The sequence below is a fragment of the Poecile atricapillus genome, chromosome 4 (assembly GCF_030490865.1).
Source record: "Poecile atricapillus isolate bPoeAtr1 chromosome 4, bPoeAtr1.hap1, whole genome shotgun sequence".
In the NCBI taxonomy this organism is placed as follows: Eukaryota; Metazoa; Chordata; class Aves; order Passeriformes; family Paridae; genus Poecile; species Poecile atricapillus.
Genome location: NC_081252.1, coordinates 44569869 through 44587422, shown reverse-complemented (window position 1 = coordinate 44587422; position 17554 = coordinate 44569869). Strand labels below are relative to the sequence as shown.

Sequence of the window (17554 nt, the reverse complement as noted above, 5' to 3'; positions counted from 1 at the left end):
TGTAGTTATGACTGTCTTCACTGTTGTGCTCCTCTCCTGTTGTGGCCTAACCAATTGTATGTGGCAGGCTATGTTACAGATCTTAAAACATTTCTTTCCATCTTGCTGTGGTTATTCTCTCTGTTTTTATCCATTTGCAGTGGTATGTACCTCAGTGGGTAATGATCAAGATCTCTGCCACTGTTGAAGTGCCACAACTGGCTGAAAAATCAGTCTTGTTTTTTATTTTATCCATCTCACCCAAGCCTCAAGTGCCCTTCCTGTGCGCTGGAGATTTTTGCTTGTTTTGTTTAAAGTGATAAAGACTTTTTAACAAAATCCAGGCTTGCATTTTGACCTACCATGGAAAGGAGGTCCTAAATAACTGTTAAGATTGTTGAGGGTTTGTTTAAATATAACATTACTAGGTCAGCCCTTCTTATCAGTTAGAAGTTTCTGGGACCATCTGTGTTCAGGTCCAGTCTAGCACTGTATTACCCACTCCTGTGTTGTTGAGGGCTTACTACTGATGCTTGTAAACAGCTCTGATGGTAAAAGACTAGATGTTTGAGATATGGATATCAATATTGTGCTCAAAATTCATCAATCAACCTATTTGTCGATGCTTTGTACTAGTTGTCTCCTAATGAAAATGGAAATGCAACTTCTGGAAAATGGTAGGGGACTTGAAAAGGAATAAGGAAGCTTGCCAGCAATCGTTGTGAGTCCAGGGTTGTTGAGCCTTGCATTATGTAATAGAAGTTGATGCTGGTTTTGGATGTGCAAATGAACATGACATTTCACTGGAGATATGAGGAGCACAAGGTAGCAAAATGAAAATATTCAGCTAAGCTACTATTACAGCACTTCCACCAAAGTAACACTCAGACGCTTGGTCTTTCAATAGGTGATGGGTGCAAGCAGTGCAGTGCACCTGTGTGAGGTTTCAGAATTAAGTTGCTGTGTAAGTGAAGCTGGGTTGGGGGCTGGAGAAGAGTAGCCTGTTACAGCAAAGGCTCAGTGTGATTGCATATGTCTTAGGAAGCCTGGAGGTGATTAAGCTTTGCTTTGGGCTCAGCTCATAAATAGCAATTATTGATCTCAATTTCTTCTAGAACTTTAAGGTTAAAGGAGAAGTTTAGTCTGTCTTCACATAAATGAAGTTTGCAAGCTTTTTAAGGAGAAAATGGTGTGCGTTCTTGAAGGGATTGTGGAGAAGTCAAATGCATTGACACATGATATTTGGCATTTGACTACTCCTGAAGTCGCTGCACAGTGTGGGATGCTGCAGAGGGCAGACAAAGTTGGAAGAATTCCCTGGAATTAGAAACACTTCTGCTTTTCCCTTCCTGCAAGACAGTAGGGTAACCAACTTCTCATCTTCTAATGGCCACAAAACATAATGAACAGCCCTCTATGGTTGTGCAGTGGCACTGGCTTGGAACTCAAGGTGTTCCTTCTGTTGCTGCTGTTGTTCCCTTGAAAATGATCCATGCTGAGTTTTGTGCAGCCTGCTATGAGGAGTTTTGGATCTTCTGTAATGGAAGGAAATAAAGCTAAAGCACAGACTGGGGCACAGGGACTGTATGAAGAGCTGCACTGCACTGTTTTCTTCTGTAACAATGAGATTGATGTCCCCTGAAGGCTGAGCCTAGCTCCTAGTGACTGCAGAGAGGGAGCTGCATTTGTTGCACTTCTCAGGTTTTGCTTGCTCTATGCAACTATGATGGATAATGAGCTATTCAAAGCCATTTGGACTCATTTGTCTAAGTAGAGTGTCAGCTCCAGGCTAATCTCGTGAATTATTTAAACATCTTGTACCCCTGAGAGCACAAGTGTGGAGATGTTTCTGGAGCACTTAATCATTTGAGTGGTGTTTACTCGTTTGTACCTATGCTTCCATTATATTGTACTATAGAAGATGCACATGAGCTGCCTGCAGGGCCTAGGTGAACTGAAGGAAAAGGTTCTGGAAGATTTCATTGCACCAGGGTTTTGCACCCAAGGCATGGGGTGGAGGCTTCGTCATGAGAATGGTGATTTTCCTCTAGCTTGAGAAAAGCTTCTTGGTTTTCTTTACTTGCAACCATGCTTAACCCATCAGCTGCTCATGAAGGTTTTAATTCCTGATTTATGTGTCTCACAGTCATGCTTCTGAAAACCAAATTGGGGCTGATTCCCACTCCAGATGTGATAGTAGCTTTCTGCAGAGAGAGAAACAAAATGTATGGATGGTTCTAAGTAAGCCAGTGATGTTGGTTTCAGAAGTCCTCGCTGACTTGCTCTTTTAATTCAGCCTGGGGTTTGGATTACCTAACAGTGTATATGTCAGCTCAACCCTGTTACTGGTTACATATGAGGGTTCCTGACAGGAGCCTCAAATAAATGTTGTTTTAAACACTGCATCTTTCGACTTGGTCCACAATCTACCAATGTGATACACAGCCTGTGTAAAACGGTTCATTTCTAATCCTTTAAAATAATTTTTGATGCCTAGAGTGACCTGTTGTCCTGGTGTGGGACTTGTGGAATAACGGTGCTAGGGTAGCAGTGTAGTGGAGGAAAGGAAAATGAGTTCATGGTGTGACAACAGCATGCAGACTGTCAATCCAGAGATTTGCAACTGAACAAATACATTTGGAAGTAATGATTAAGGTATTAAAACAAATTTTCGTCAAGTAACAGGCTTGCCCTGATGATTTCTTCTTCCTAACCATGACCCAAAGATTTTGCTGTTGCTATTGATTTTACCTAGAAAGCACTGTCAGTATTATCAGGACAATTAGCCTGTTGAAATTCAAGATGGATATACCATTCAATGCCTGGTGCTTTAGTTAGTGTAGTTACTTACTACATCCTGTACTTATTTGCAAGCCCATTCACTCAAGGTAACATGTGAATTGCATGCTTCTCATTGGGCAGAGTTCTTTTGATTAGTTATCTCTCTATAATCTTTTTGAATTTCACTCACACTAGGTATTTTCAGATGCTGTACGTATAAATGAGACTATTTCCCGTTTTGTTGGTCCCTCGACAAACGTGGATATTGGCTGAACAATCCTTTTTCTTTTCACTTAACCCAAGTATTCTTGTATCTTGTGAAATTTGTAGCAAGTCTAATATTATGATATACATGTAGTTTTCTGAATAAGTCTACTTCAACTGTACACACACAAACTGTGTATGAATAAAACAGATAAAGGAAACTGAAAGTCTACAAAATCACATCATGTTGAAAATGAGTGTTTCATAACCATCCTGAAACAAAGCATATGAGTTTTTCCGATACTTGGAAAGTGAAAAGAGAATAACTAATCCTGACTAATGTCCCCAGGCAAGTGCTTTTCTGTGACCTAAAGGATTGAAATAAAATCTTTTTTTTTTGCTTGCTTTGGAAAAGAATAATTTTTTCTGCATGGAAGGAAGCAGGACAGAAATGTGGCTCCTGGGGAAGAAAGGGTAATTTTTCAGAGGTCAAATCCCTTTGGTTCTCCCCACTGATCACATATTCTCACTTTTGATCCTCTTCCTGCTTATCAAGCAAAAAAACCCCAGGTCCTAATACAAGGTTTTCTAGCAGAACCTTCACACTTCCCCTAACTGAGAAGCTGAAACACTTTTATGCCAGGAGGTTACTGAAAAAGCAAGTGTACACTGAGTTGAGCAAGAATGTCTGAGGAAGAGTGAGCTCTTTTTACGTTTTCTTTTATTAGGGATTTAGGTCTGAATCTGGAGTTGCTGATTTAAAGAGGAAACATTAGGCAAATTGGTGATGACCTTCTTTTTACCAGACCATACCACGTGAAAAGCCAGGGGAATCTTGTCCTAGATTTCAGTGGAAGTAGGGCTGAGAGTCCCCCAGCATCAATGGTAACTTGTTTCTGTTGAATTGGGATTTATTTGAAAGAATTTTGATGCACAAAAAAAATCTCATAAATCTTTAAATTGGAGTATTATCTGAAAGATACTAGTAGCTTCTCATTAATGAAAATAGTATCTTTGACTTTCCACTTGGAATTTGTTTCATGTTTTTATTTCTTAAGGATAAGGATACTTTTGCAGTTGTTGTCTCAAAAGACTAAATAAAAAATATTGTCTCCAAAAAAAGATACCTTGAGTTCTGCTTCTGCAAATTTAGATTGCTCTTTTTCAAACCAGAATCTGTGGCTGTGCATCTACATAACTGCAGTTTGGTGAGGAGACCCATCCATATTTTCATGTCCTGCAGTAAAGGCCCTGCTTGGTGGGAGGGTGCTGCTGCGCTGTCAACATGCAACATGTCATATCAGTGGAAAAGCTCAGTAAAGGTTCTTTCTTCAGATATACTTTTGATAGCATGAAGTGTTTAGATACTTAAAATTTTTAAATTTTCAGAGACACTTTGGTCAAAGCCATTTGCATTGGGACTGTAATACTCTTTGGGAATCCTTTGTGGAGGCTCAAGGGAATTTTCTACCTGCTGCAGAACTTGCACTGCAAGACATACAAATTTCTAAATTATATGTGTATTTAAAATCTGACTGTACCAAGGGTAAATAAAACTGTGGAAAACCAGTGCCATTTTGCTATAGATAAAAGCTCACTAAGCATGAAAATATCTTCTAGGCAGTACACTCTGTATAATTAAAATCCTAATCTAGATTCTGCTGAAAGATTTTTATCAGCTCCAGAAGAAGTTAAATAAGGTTATTAGCTGACCACAGTGTTCATGTGCTCATGTAATAATGCTAAAGGACTTCAAAAAATTCAGTGCTGCCTTATTAGTTACTATAGTGATAAGGAAGAGACATTACTGTATATGGCCCATTTGGACTGAAAAAAGGTTGAAGAAGATCTCTGCATTCCTCCTGCTCCCTTTGTATTTCTGTTTCACAATTCTTATTGAATTAACCCATCAGAAATGTCCCTGTGGTTCACCACCCTATGCTACATAGGTGATAACATGTCAGGAAACATCTGTTGATGTGCTTCAGCTGGGTAGCTTTCCCTGAAGTTTAAAATTATATAGCTTTCACTCTGTGTTCTGAAGGATTGCACCACCCAGCTGGACACCGACACACCATCATGGCATTCCAGGCAAGCTCAGACCATACTCTCGTGGGAGGGATAACTCCTTCTGCTTGGGGCAAAGCCATGCCCTCTGCTGCTTTCTGGGAATATGATGAAGGTCCTTTCCTCCCTGTGAAAGCAAGATCTATGATAACTCAGCATAATTTGGGACTGTGGCTGATCTAGGGTTTATAGTGTGTTTTGAAAGTTCTTTTTCTGTGCTTAGTGGAGTAGATAACAGTTGAGACGAAGTTGCATTCAACAAGCATTTGAAGGCAAAAATGAGAATATAGAGTGTATTGAAGGAAACTGAATGAACCTGCATTTTTACAAAACTAAAAGCTACTTTCAGCTTCATCAGTTACCATTAACAATCCAAGACTGGTCTTTGCTTACTAAGAAGGACATACTACTGAACACACCTGGTATAATATTGCTTTCTTTGCTTTCTTTCTGAAGGGAGTACAGAATATGGGGATCATGCACCCTGCAGCCTTGTCCAAGGAGGCCACAGGCTAGCTGCAGGCAGAGCAGTGCCATTATGGACAATAAAGCACTTGCCATGGAGGTGAAAATATGATCCCACTTTCTGGAAAGGTTATTAGCTATTGGAAATATTTTTAGTTTGTTTTGTTTTGGGTTTTTTGTTAACAGTTTATTTTAAATTTCTAATTTCTCTAATTTGTTACCAGCTAATCTGTAAATTGTTATTGAAAAGTTACCTCTGTTTTATGTTGCTGGTTCAGGTGTGTTAGCCAAAGAGAGCAGAGGGAAGTTTGCATTTGCCCCCTTGGAATGGGAAAGAGCCTATTTTTCCCTAATTCTTTTACTGTCAAAAGCCAAAGGGAATTGTGGAATATGGAACTTTTTATCACATTTGAGATTTGCTAAGGAATTCTGGAGTTTTTGCTCTCACTCTAGGACATCCTGGGCTGCATTTAACCTTGTAGGCATGCAATTAACAACCTAAGAACAAAAACAAGTAAGCAAAGGCTTCCTTGTATGGGTTTATGATATAATTTGCAGCTTTTCATTAACTCTGTCAAGCCAAACTGATAACTGTTGCAATCTTCAGTGATTTGCGCCAAATCATATGTTTCAACCCTTAGCAATTTCATCTACGAGTGTGTTTTAATCTTACTTTGGGTTTTGTTGGGTTTTTTTTTTAATGTACTCAGTGCTCAAAACTAATATCCCTGGGTCATCATTCTCCATAGTCATATCAGGAAATTAAAATTAAAAAAACCAAACTGCCCAAAACGTGTGGGGATTTTAAAGTTCTGTCAGCAAATGCTTATGTAATGGAAACTGCACATGTAACTACAGCAGTACCTGCTGCCATGCAGGTGAACTGGGAATGTGAAGGCTGTTTTCCTTCCTGGGCAGCTGGAAGGCACAGGCTTCTCCATGACCTTGGGATGAGCCTTGCCACCTGTTGCCCTTTTTTTACAAAAGTAGCCTGTGCCAGCCAGCAAGAGCAAGCACTGACCTCTCTGGGGAGAAGCAAGCAGAGCTCAGGAGGGCAGTGAAGCAGCTTGGCAGAACAGTCTGGTTTGGAGCACGTGAAATGCTTGTGAGTGGGACAAGAGCCCCAGGCCTCACACACTGCCAGCACTGCTCCTGCCTGCTGGCACTGCCAGCACCTGCACGTGGTACTGCCATTACCATGGCCGGATACATCAGGCACTGCTGGCTGCTGCTGCTGCAGGGAGCCCAGCTTAAAACTGCTCCTTCAAAATGATTGTGTGTTTTCTCTTTAAGCATCTTTGTAATACTAATTAACTTCAAAAAACAAATAACGAATGGAGGATCAAATACGAAAAGAAATGGAAAAATGTTTATATAGCTTGAAGTGAAGTAAAATAATTGCCTTTAGTTTAGCTAATCTGAAGTTTGGCTAGACCAACTTAATTTTTATTTAAAATTATTTAAAATTAATTTAAATTTTTATTTAAACTTAAGCTTTAAGTCTGAACTTAAAATCTTTGCTCTCTTCACCTATCATATTCACCTATTAGCTTCTTAGCTTCTAACTCTGTTTACAGTTCTCCAGCATATATATATGCTGTCTTTGCCTTGTGGAGAAAAAGAGTCGTTGTCTAAACAGTGACCTAACAGCTGGGTTTTCTGCCTGTATATCAGCATTCAGGCTGGAAGTGGTGATTCAAGGCTCAGAAATACACATGAAATCTAGTCAGATAAAATTTGCATTATCACACAGAGGTTAAACAACCTTGCAGTAGGTTCTGTCACTGTTTCATAGAAGAAAATATAAGGAAGAAATTATGTATTAATTTTTGAGACAGATAGAGTTTGCAGATTTTCTGTCTAGTAAATTTTTGTTGCTGATAGGTATTTCTAGACAGCAATTTTGAAAAATCAGTTTTCTAAAATACCAATATATAGGTGTACATGAATGTTATGTAAAAATAAAGGAAAGCACTTCAAATAATAATTTTTAGTACTATTCGGTAGTTTGTTACAAAAAGTAGTAATCAACTATTCCTACAGGGCCATCTCCATATAAAGAAATGGGAACTTCATTACCAGGATGCATAATAAAAGATATATTTCCAAAGAGAAAAAAATTCCTTCTCATCTCCCAAGGAGTTCTGCTTCTTAAAATATTTTAACAACATTTGGAAGAAACTCTGCTCCAGCTGGGCTGTGGTGTTACATGAGGCGATGGAGGGTAGCATGGATGGCAGGCCATAGCTGGAACAAGGACAGATCAAGGATATGAAAAAGTGAGATCTCTCCAGTAGGTAATTGGAGTAATTTTAAGTGGGACGTGCTGGGGAAGCAGAAGTGATGGCCTGAAACTTCTCATGCTGTTCAGGAACGGAATAGGGAAGCTTCATTTCCAAGAAATACTTGGTGTCCCAGCTCTAAAAGTTTCTTGGGTCCATGCATAATGTCAGCTCATGCTAGCCAGCACTCACCTGCAGGGAAACAGTGACAATACCTGGTACCTATTTTGTGTAGACAACTGGATACATGCACTAACAGATACCTTGATTAATGGTGGCTCCTTATAACATCAACGTGGCCAAAAAATGCTTATTTTCATCTTGTAATCAATGTTTTACCAAAGAGAGGCATATTTAACCTGTTTTTCATGTCTATTTCCCATAAACACAAGTTTGTGTAGGCTCGTCTTTTATTCACAAGCCAGACCTATTTTTCTCCTGTGCAGCAACTCTGTGAATCACCCCATTGCAGTGGAGGAAGGAGGGTGGAATTGTTTCCACACACTTTCAGAGACAATGCAGGTGATTGATGATGAAGGGCCTTGACAGGCTGTTCAGTTAATCCCTAGATTGGCTTTTATCCCAAATGAAGATGTAGTTTACTGATTTACCTTGCTGTGGAATACTTCCATGGGCTGTATGATGATCTTATCAATATCCTTCATGCCTTTTATTAAAAGTATTCCCAGGACTCTTCTTCACCACAACATTAACTTGTGAATTGGCTCTATCTCTCTCCCTGTCAGTGCTTTGCACTGAAGCAGGAAGGAGCATGCAACCTCAGTTTTGTAGGTAAGAAGGAGCATTAACTAATACCTGCGCTACTCCAGCTGCCAATCTGAGCTCCCTGAACTTAGTCCCTTGTTCCCACAGAAGCTGAGCACTGGAATGGGGCTTGCCACACATGGGAACTGCAAGTTTTTTCCAGAAGCCTGTGATCTGGCATCTGTTGGTGCTTACAGGGGTGGCTCCTGGGGATCCTCTCCATTTGTTTAAGGCAGGCAGCTGATAACTTCCAATGCCCTCTTGTCCATTGTTTTGGTCTGGCATCTGCAAACTTGATTTGTTTGGCATTTGATGGCCTGGGGCAGATGAGATGTGGGGCCAACTTTTCAAAAGCAGAGCTCTGTTTACACATATGGTTCAAGTATTGTGACATAAGTGTTATATGAAAATGCAAGGGACAGGATTAATGTACATGTTTCAGTCTGCAGATGTGTTTTGTAAGAAATAAGAGGCTTTTAAATGCTAGGCACTAATTTAAAATCAGAGCCTCAGAATCACTGTGTACAAGTTATTTGGCATTGGGAGAAAGCTTGGTGCTCATTAATTCTTTATGTTTTCCCTTTCTGATTCCTGTAGACACTAGCACTGAGTTGGAGGAGCCCAAATGAATCCTGGCAATGGTGAAACATGCTTTTTAGCTGACAGCTTGGAAAGGTGAGCACAGTCATGTTGAGATATCCTTGAAAAGGAGATGTTCCTTGCCATGACATCTGGACTGCTCCTGGGGTTGAACTTGGCTTGTGCATCAATTCTCATTAGAAATAGTTGCAAGGAGGTGTGGGTATGTGAAGAATGTGAGAACATGCTGTGCATTTAGAGGTCATTGCTGATGACAGATGTTCAATATACTGTAGTCTGGCACTATCTCCTGTGTATAGGAGTTCTTGTTGGGTTTCAAGCAAGAAAAGCACCCCGATCAGCTCCAGCACAGGTGGCTATCCCAGCCACGCAGTCCACATTTCACAGCATCAATGTGATGGATGAAGAATATGGCGATTTATTGCAGGGAAACTTAACATTTTATAGCCTGGGTTCACTGTGTTACTCCCATCTGCTTACATCACAGTTAGGTGCTATTGGCTAATTGCAGGGGGGCCCTGCTATCCTAACAGAGAGGGGTGGGTTACTAGCTTTCCGTTACATCCCGAGTTCTTCTGCAGCGCAAGGCCTTAACTACAACAGGTTCTCCTGTTTTGTTTTGTGTTAAACATCTGCCAATGAACTAAATTCATTAAAAAAATTCAATAAAGTAAATTCAACTGATTAGAGCCACTTACTCCTTTTGTCAGCCAGAAAAGACTGTGATCCCAATATGGTTCAGCAGAAGAGACAGTATTTTACTTTTTTCATGACTTTGTTTCTTAGTTGGAGTCTAAACATAATAAATATTTAACTTCTGAGCTTTCTTGCTCTGATTATTTCTGTGTAATATTTTACTTGATATTAAGTTAAGCAGATGGAACATTATTGTTGGTTCATGTATTTCAGCAATATAGCTTTATACATTTCAGCATCTGTTCTCAAGTAGTTGTTAGAAATAAAGAACATAAACTTTATCTCTTTTGTGTGATGCCTTTAACCCTCAAAAAGATTGACATACAATGGAATAGTGATTGGGGAAAATTTTTACAGCAGAAAAAGTCAACAAGTTGGCTTGTTCATATTGCATTGGCATAAGCAACCAGCAGAACATTCTTGTTATATTTGTAGTTGCACTTAAATAACTTTCAAATTTGAAAAGCTTTATGTTGGTAATTTTGATGAAATAAGTAGTAAACTTGCTAGTAAATTTGCATACGTGTACATCTTAGAGGAGGAAAGGGGTGTAAATGTAGCCTGCGAACCAAAGTTCAGAGAAAGAAGGACTGGTGGTAAATGAACTGGCACAATTTAGTCTATTGCTGTTTTAAGCTGACTTTTCCAGTCCCGTGCCATTACATAGGCACCTTGTCATTTGAGGAAATAACATTTTTGTTAGCCTGACATAAGCAAGCTGAATCAATTATGACCAGATTGTCTTTTTACTGGACAGAATACTGTTTCCATAGGACTCCTCTGTCTCTTTCATATCTTCTGGGATTCAAACTGACACCTTAATGCTGTGCAGAGGGCAGTTCCTGTGCACTGAGTATGAACTAAACAGAGACATTTTCCAGTTTATTCAGAAGTTCCTCAGAAGATCCCAAACCATAAGATATACGTTTATCTTATAGGGGATAGGGAGCAAGAGAAGGAGAAATATTTGATAAACAGACACAGTAATAGAAAGTGGAAGGAGTAGTAAACATCACTGAAAAATCCTTCCTGTATTTTAAAAAAACCCACAAAATCCTCAAAACACAACAAAGTCATTACGTGCTTAAAAACATGGAATTGATATTTAAATTTGCTTTCTAGTTTCCTTTTTTTTTTTCCTGAAAAATCTCTCTAGATATGTTTTTGTATGTATGTATCTGTGCGTATACATATATCATGCCTCCTTTCTGGTGTGCCATAGAAATGTCACAATTTTTTTATTTGTGCCTTTATACAGAGGATTTTGTAAACATTTTATTTTCCTGGTTAGGTATCTCAATCAATGTTCAGAAGACCTGTATTTTATGGGACTCAATACACTCATGACTTCCTTACTTCTGTCTTTCTAAGTTGAAGAACTATTTAAGGCAACATACTGAGGGTGACTGAAGCAAGCTTTAGACTGGGTCTGTGCAGACCTTTATCTAGAGCCCTGCCAGTACAGCTCATTCATTAACTCAGCTTGTCTGAATTTGTTTTCATCCATGTGAAAGGTAGGCAGATGAGTGTAGTCTGCATGAATTCCCATACATACATTTTTTCATCTCTGACCTAGGACAGTAGGTTTCCTACTTCTGGGCCTCTCTTACCTTTGGGATATTTGCTGCAGTGCCCAATATGATGTGTTTTTCTTGGGTGAAAATGCACTTGTATGATGATGACATAGATTGGGGGAAAAAAAAGGCATAGAGATAACCAAATTCGGCTGTCCTCAACAAACCAGTTCATCTGTTGCAAGCCTGCAATATCTTATTCTAGTATCTTCTTCACACATCTCCTTTTAATCCCAGCTCTAGTTGTCATAGAATCATGGAATCTATTTAGTTTGGAAAAGACCTCTGATGTTAAATCCAACCATTATGTAACTGTCATAAAACCTCAAACTTAGGTCCCCATGTAACCACTGTCTTTTGATATGTGGCAGGAATATGTGCACTTGCAGCCCAGGAAGCTGACCACATCCTGGGCTGCATCAAAAGAAGAGTGGCCGGTAGGTCAAGGAAAGAGACGTATGTCCTAGCCTTGTCCTCTGTCCTTGTGCTGGCTCCTGCTGTTCCCCACTGGGCCTCCACATGGACCCCCGACCTGACTTGTCACTACAAATTGCCCAAGGCTGTTGGTTAAACCACTTGGTAGCACCCGTGTGGGAGCCTTGGGGGACAGCAGAGCTCCTGGGGAAAAGCATCGCTTCTGCTGGAGTTGTCCTCAGATCCTGCTGGTTCCCAACTATGGAGGGACCCCACCCCTCCTTCTTGCTCTCTGGCATTTCCTGTCAGTACTGACATTCCATTTCTCAAGTGTATGAAATGTACAAATGCAAAATTAACATCATTCCATTTCTCACTAGGAAGAGAGTTTTCAAGACATAAGTAACTATTCCTGTTCCATGGACCCCGTAGCTCATGGGTTTTAACTGCTATATGTATTAGACATTTTGAAGTGCTTATTTAGATAAGATTTCTTTGTTTTTCTTCTATTGAGATTGCACACAAGTGTTAGCAGATGAAGATACAATATGGTAGAAGACTAAACAGTCTGTTTTGTGTAAAAATGAGACACTTGGGATGGTTCTGAGATGATACACTTAGGATTACCCAATTCAGTAGAGTGATGTGCTGAAATGAAAAGAAAACAGCAATGACAAACAGTGCATATATATAAGAACATTACTCTGATATCAATATTACAGGGAAAAGAAAATACCAAGCTGAAAATTCTATAATGTTCATATGCTGAAATGGAAATCCTTTGTTTTGGGTAATCTCTTTACAGGATAATTGCCCTGTTAACATCATGGTCCTGGAGAGAGGAGGAGTCCAAGGAAACAGATTGATTTTTTAAGAATCACATTCTCCAAGCTCGAGAGTGGTCCATCCCTACATGCAGTCAAGCAGAGATGATCATACCCCTCTACTCAGCACTGCGGAGGCCACAGCTGGAGCACTGTGTCCACTCGGGTCACCTCCATACAAAAGAGACATGGGCATACTGGAAAGAGTCCAGTGAAGGGCCATGAATATGGTAAAGACACTGGAGTTTTTGTCATACAAGGTGATGCTAAGCCTTAAGAAGGGAAAACTTGGGGCTGGGGGAGGATCTTGCTGGTGTGTAAATACCTATTTTGCAGGGAAAGATGGAGGCAGACCCTTCTTGATAGAAGGACAAGAGGCTGTGGACACAGACTGGAATACAGGGAACTCTCTTTAAATAGGAAAGCCAGAATCTCCTTTTTGATGTCTTTATTTATTTATTTGGTTTATCTGATGTACTTAATGAGCAGATTTCCTTAATGTAAAGGGTTTTAATTAGAAAAAAATGAGCCTGGTTGCCCTGAACACCAGTAAAAAGAGTTGGTGAAACCTCAAATATAGTTAAAATGTGTATGTAGATGGTGAAGGGTCCTAGACCCATCCTGATCCAAAGGAACAACAGGTTTCTTTGTTTCCCTGTGTAAGCCAGTCCAATATTTTCACTGTAGATTTTGTTTATACTCCTACTTCGGTGTTGCCTGTGTATGTTTCTCTACACAGTTTGGTTGAGACTGGGTCCCTATCTTTTCTGATCAGCTGGCAAAAGGTCAAAGAGTAATGTAGTCCCTGGATGTATAATGTGGTGAGCATCAAGGAGCATCAGAGGAGTGATACCTGGCACTACTGAAATACCTATTTAAATATTGTGTAGCTGGGACTTTTGCAATTTCATGTTGCAAACAGAATTAGTGAAAAGGTATGAGACACAGAGAGAGAGAATTTTTTTAAAGACTCTCTTTCCAGTGAAAGACAAGAGAAAAATAACTCACTAAAGTTCTTGGAGAAACCACTAAAATGTGGTTTATGGCCTTTAGAAGCCCAGATGTGGAAAAACATGTGCTAATAAAGGATTAATTAGCATAGTAGATAAAATAATAATAAGCTTTGGTGTTTTGGCAGATGGAGCATAAATACATTCAGGACAAAGCAGGAAATCATCAGTGCCTGAGATGGTGCATGCAATTCTACCTCACTTGTTTCTTTCATCCAAAATCCAGGACAAAATGCAAAAACATCTGTCAGAGTCTGGCTGTGTCTACATGACCACGAAGTGTGGTGCAATAGGAGCGAAGCAGGACAGCCCACCCAGGGCAGAGCTGCTGATGTCCATGCTTCTTGTACTCTGGGGCTTTACTCAAGTAGCTTTAGTGTGGTGCTAAAGACTCTGTGCCCATTAGCAGCAGCAGTCAGTGAGATGTGCTCCTGGATTATGTTCTTCCCATTCCTTTCCTGAGAAAGGAATTTATGTTGCATTTCTGAGCCACTCCATAGTGTGAACCCAGCTGCAGTTACATGGGGACCAGCAGCTTCACAATTGCTGTCCTCCTTTGTGCCAAAAAGTGAATATAGACTTCTTTCTTTCTTAAATCACTTTCTGTAGGAAATCCTTTGCCTAATATACTCTGGTATAAACTGAAGCATTAGGAGACAGTAGTTGCCGTTATGTAAAATAAAAGTACCTCTAGTAATTTATAGAATACTATATATATGTGTGTGTGTGTGTGTGTGTGTATATGAAAGTGTACAGCCTTAACACCCCAACACACACTTAAAATAAATAATACCCGGGAAACATAGGGAAATTATGGCAATGCAGAATGTGCAACATAGAGGGACTTTGACATGTGAGTTGATGATTTACAGGTCTAATGGACTGATGCAGCACACAGCCAAACCAAAACCATTTGAGGTAACTTAACTGCCATCCAGAGGGGCCTGGACAGACTTGAGAGGTGGAGCCGTGAAACTCATAGAGCTCAACAAGGACAAGTGCAAAGTCCTGCACCTGGGTTGGGGCAATCCCAAGCATGAATACAGGCTGGGCAGAGAACAGATTGAGATGTAGCCTTGGGGAGAAGGACTTGGGGGTGTTGGTGGATGAGAGGCAGGACATGAGGTGGTAAATGTGCACGTGCAGCCTAGAAAGTCAAAGGTGTCCCGGGCTGCATCAAAAGCAACATGGCCAGAAGGGTGTGGGACAGGATTCTGCTCCTGCACTGCTGTCATGAGACACCATCTGGAATACTACATCCAGCTCAGGGGTCCCCAGCAGAAGGACATGGACCTCCTCAAGCAGATCCAGAGGAGGACCATGAAGATGATCAGGAGCACCTCTCCTGTGAAGACAGGCTGAAGGAGCTGGGGGTGCTTAGCCAAGAGAGGGCTCCGGAGAAACATTACAGCAGCCTTCCAGTATCTGAAGGGAGGGTATAGGGTCTGCAGGACAGCTGCAGAAGGACATTTACAAGGACATTTTGTGATAGGAAAAGAGGTTATGGCTTTTAAAATGAAAGAGGGTGGGTTTAGATTAGATCTGAGCAAGAAATTCTTTGCTGTGAGAGCTGTGAGGCACTCAAACAGGTTTCCTGGTGAAGCTGTGGATTCCATGTCCTTGGAAATACTCAAGGCCAGGTTGGATGAGGCTTTGAGCAACCTGGTGTAGTGAAAGGTGTCCCTGCCCATGGCAGAAGCATTGGAACTAGACTGTCATTCAGGTTTCTTCTGACCCAAACCATTCTGTGATTCTGTGATAATTATCAGGGTTCCTGATAAAGCCCAAGCCACCTCAACATGCCCTTCAAATTCACAGCACGTCACAAAAGAAAAAGTTTGGCAGAGTTAAGCAACAAATTGCAACAAGGTCGTTGTCCCCTTCCAACACTTTCATACTGCAATGTATGTGCTTTTAGCATATTTATACCGGACGAAGATGTCCTTTCGGAAGCCGTAATAAAGCCCTTCCTTTGCAAGCTGTCACCTCAGACCTGGAAGGTGTTCAGCGGCAGCACTGCCAGTGCTCCCCTCAGCCCCCTGTGCATCTCTGTCATTTGTGCCCGCACACCACAAAATATCCACCGCCCTCCTCGCGGGTTTGTGCGAGTTACTGCAGGCAGGGGCAGGGACAAGGGAGGGGGCAGGGACACGGGCAAGGGAAGGGGCAGGCACGAGAGGCAGACGCCGAGAAGGCCGAGTCCCAGCGCCCGCCGGGCGACGCGGACTGGCGGAGGCGGGGGCGGAGACGGAGGAGGAGACGGAGGAGGAGGAGGCGGAGGCGGGTTCGGCACACGCACACGCCGCTCCCGCCGTGCTCGGCTTAAATAGGGCGGCGCCGGGGAGGCGCGTACAGCCGTGGTCGCTGCTGCTGCCGCCGGGAGGTGAGCGGGGTTTGGGGCGCTGCTGCCGTCGGGGCCGTCAGGGACGCGCTGCCGAGGGAGGCGGCTGGGCCTGCGGGAGCGGCCGCCGCGGGGCTGGGGTGGGCTGCGCGGCCGCTGTCACCGCGGGGCCAGGCTGTCCCGTCCCATCCTGCCGCCGAGCCCTGTAGGCTCTCTGTGGGGCCGCGGGGCTTTCCTTTCCGCCCAGCAGTGGGATCGGCGTCCCCCGGAGCCGGCTCGGCTTCCCTTCACACAAAAGCCTTCAGGAAAGAGTAGCTGTCTGTCTCCGGCCTCTCCCCGGCGCTGCGGCAGCTCGGGCTGGCCAGGCATTGTTCGGCGCCGGCGCTGCCCTCCAGCCCGGCTCGGCCTGGCGCGGCGTGAGCAGCTCGGTCGGGCCGAGCAGCAGGTAGCGGGCTGGGCAGCGCCGTGCTGCCTCCTGATCCCGAGGCTTCACGTTCGTCTAGCTGCCGGACTTTGCCTTCAAGTGGGTTGTTCTTTTGGGCATGAATGCAGCATGTACTTGATGCAGCTTCTTCTTCTTTTAAAGCAGTTTGCAGTGTGTATGGAAATGCAGCGTGAGCCAAACTGGCCTAAAATGGAAGGTTGAGTGGCTTTGACTTTGTAGGCCTCCTCTGCTGCTAGGTAGGACTTGCAGCGCTACAGCGTAGAGATTTAGCCTGGTTACACGACGCTTTTGTTCTAGGATGCATACATTTCTTGGTCCTGTTGAACAGGAATTGCAACACTTGAAGCCTTCAAAATTTCTAAAGGGCATGTCTGTGAGCTGTCTGGAGTATTACGGACACCCTCTTGGACTATGTAATCTAAACATATGCCTCACTTGGGTTAGCAAACGAGATATGATGGTCAGGTTCTGTGATAGGAAAGAACAGACCTCATCTGTGTGGTGTTAATAGATTTTCTGTTTTCATCCCCATTGCCTTACAGGGAATCATGCACTCTTCTGAGCCTGATCAGGAGAGTTTATTATTGCCTTTTTGCCTTGGAACATGCTCTTAAACCTACAAGCTGAGATTCCTCAGCTTGAGGAAGATTTGGATCAGATTTCTTGGATCAAGAAATTGAGTATAAGGAGGCATTGAATTTACTGAAAAATACCTATCTCTTCCTCTTGCAACAATAGCAGTATTAATAATGCAAAAATTTATACATATTGTTCCTCACGGACCCTTGCTGTTACTGCCTTTTTAAAGTTTAAGGATATGTAGCTTGCTTGTATTGGGATGGGGAAATGTTTGAAAGATGGCTGATGGGAAAGAGCTAAAGCTTGTCATTACAAGAAGCTGTTGTGTGTAGTGTTATCAATTCAAGGTCTTGAGCAAACAGCCTTAGCCTAGTCTGAGGACTGCATGATTACAATGAATTTACAAGGGGTAGCTTCTAAATTTGGTAAATGTTGTTTTACAACTTGGCCAACATGAGGTTGGAAGCAAGTCTTTAGTTTTTGAGAAGGAAACCCGCAAGTAGCCTTTTGCTTCAAGGACAAGGCTAG

At 42.1% G+C, this 17554-nt stretch overlaps 2 protein-coding genes across 4 annotated transcripts in view; both read left to right on the top strand.

Annotated features, from left to right (window-relative positions):
- Positions 1-13188, top strand: part of LOC131578886 (uncharacterized) — a 111669-nt gene extending 98481 nt beyond the window's left edge. Inside the window, exons 4-5 of one of the 3 annotated variants that reach the window (XR_009277600.1) lie at positions 9141-9218; positions 12633-13188. Coding sequence is in view for 2 of the 3 variants with exons in the window: in XM_058838138.1 (XP_058694121.1) it covers positions 9141-9172 (32 nt within the window). In the remaining variant the exon portion in view is untranslated. The remainder of the gene's footprint in view (positions 1-9140; positions 9219-12632) is intronic. The other 2 variants (XM_058838138.1, XM_058838139.1) reach the window with 2 other exon arrangements.
- Positions 13189-15908: 2720 nt separating this feature from the next.
- Positions 15909-17554, top strand: part of ACSL1 (acyl-CoA synthetase long chain family member 1) — a 38388-nt gene continuing 36742 nt past the window's right edge. Inside the window, exon 1 of the mRNA XM_058838128.1 lies at positions 15909-16044. The gene's annotated coding sequence lies outside the window, so the exon portion shown is untranslated. The remainder of the gene's footprint in view (positions 16045-17554) is intronic.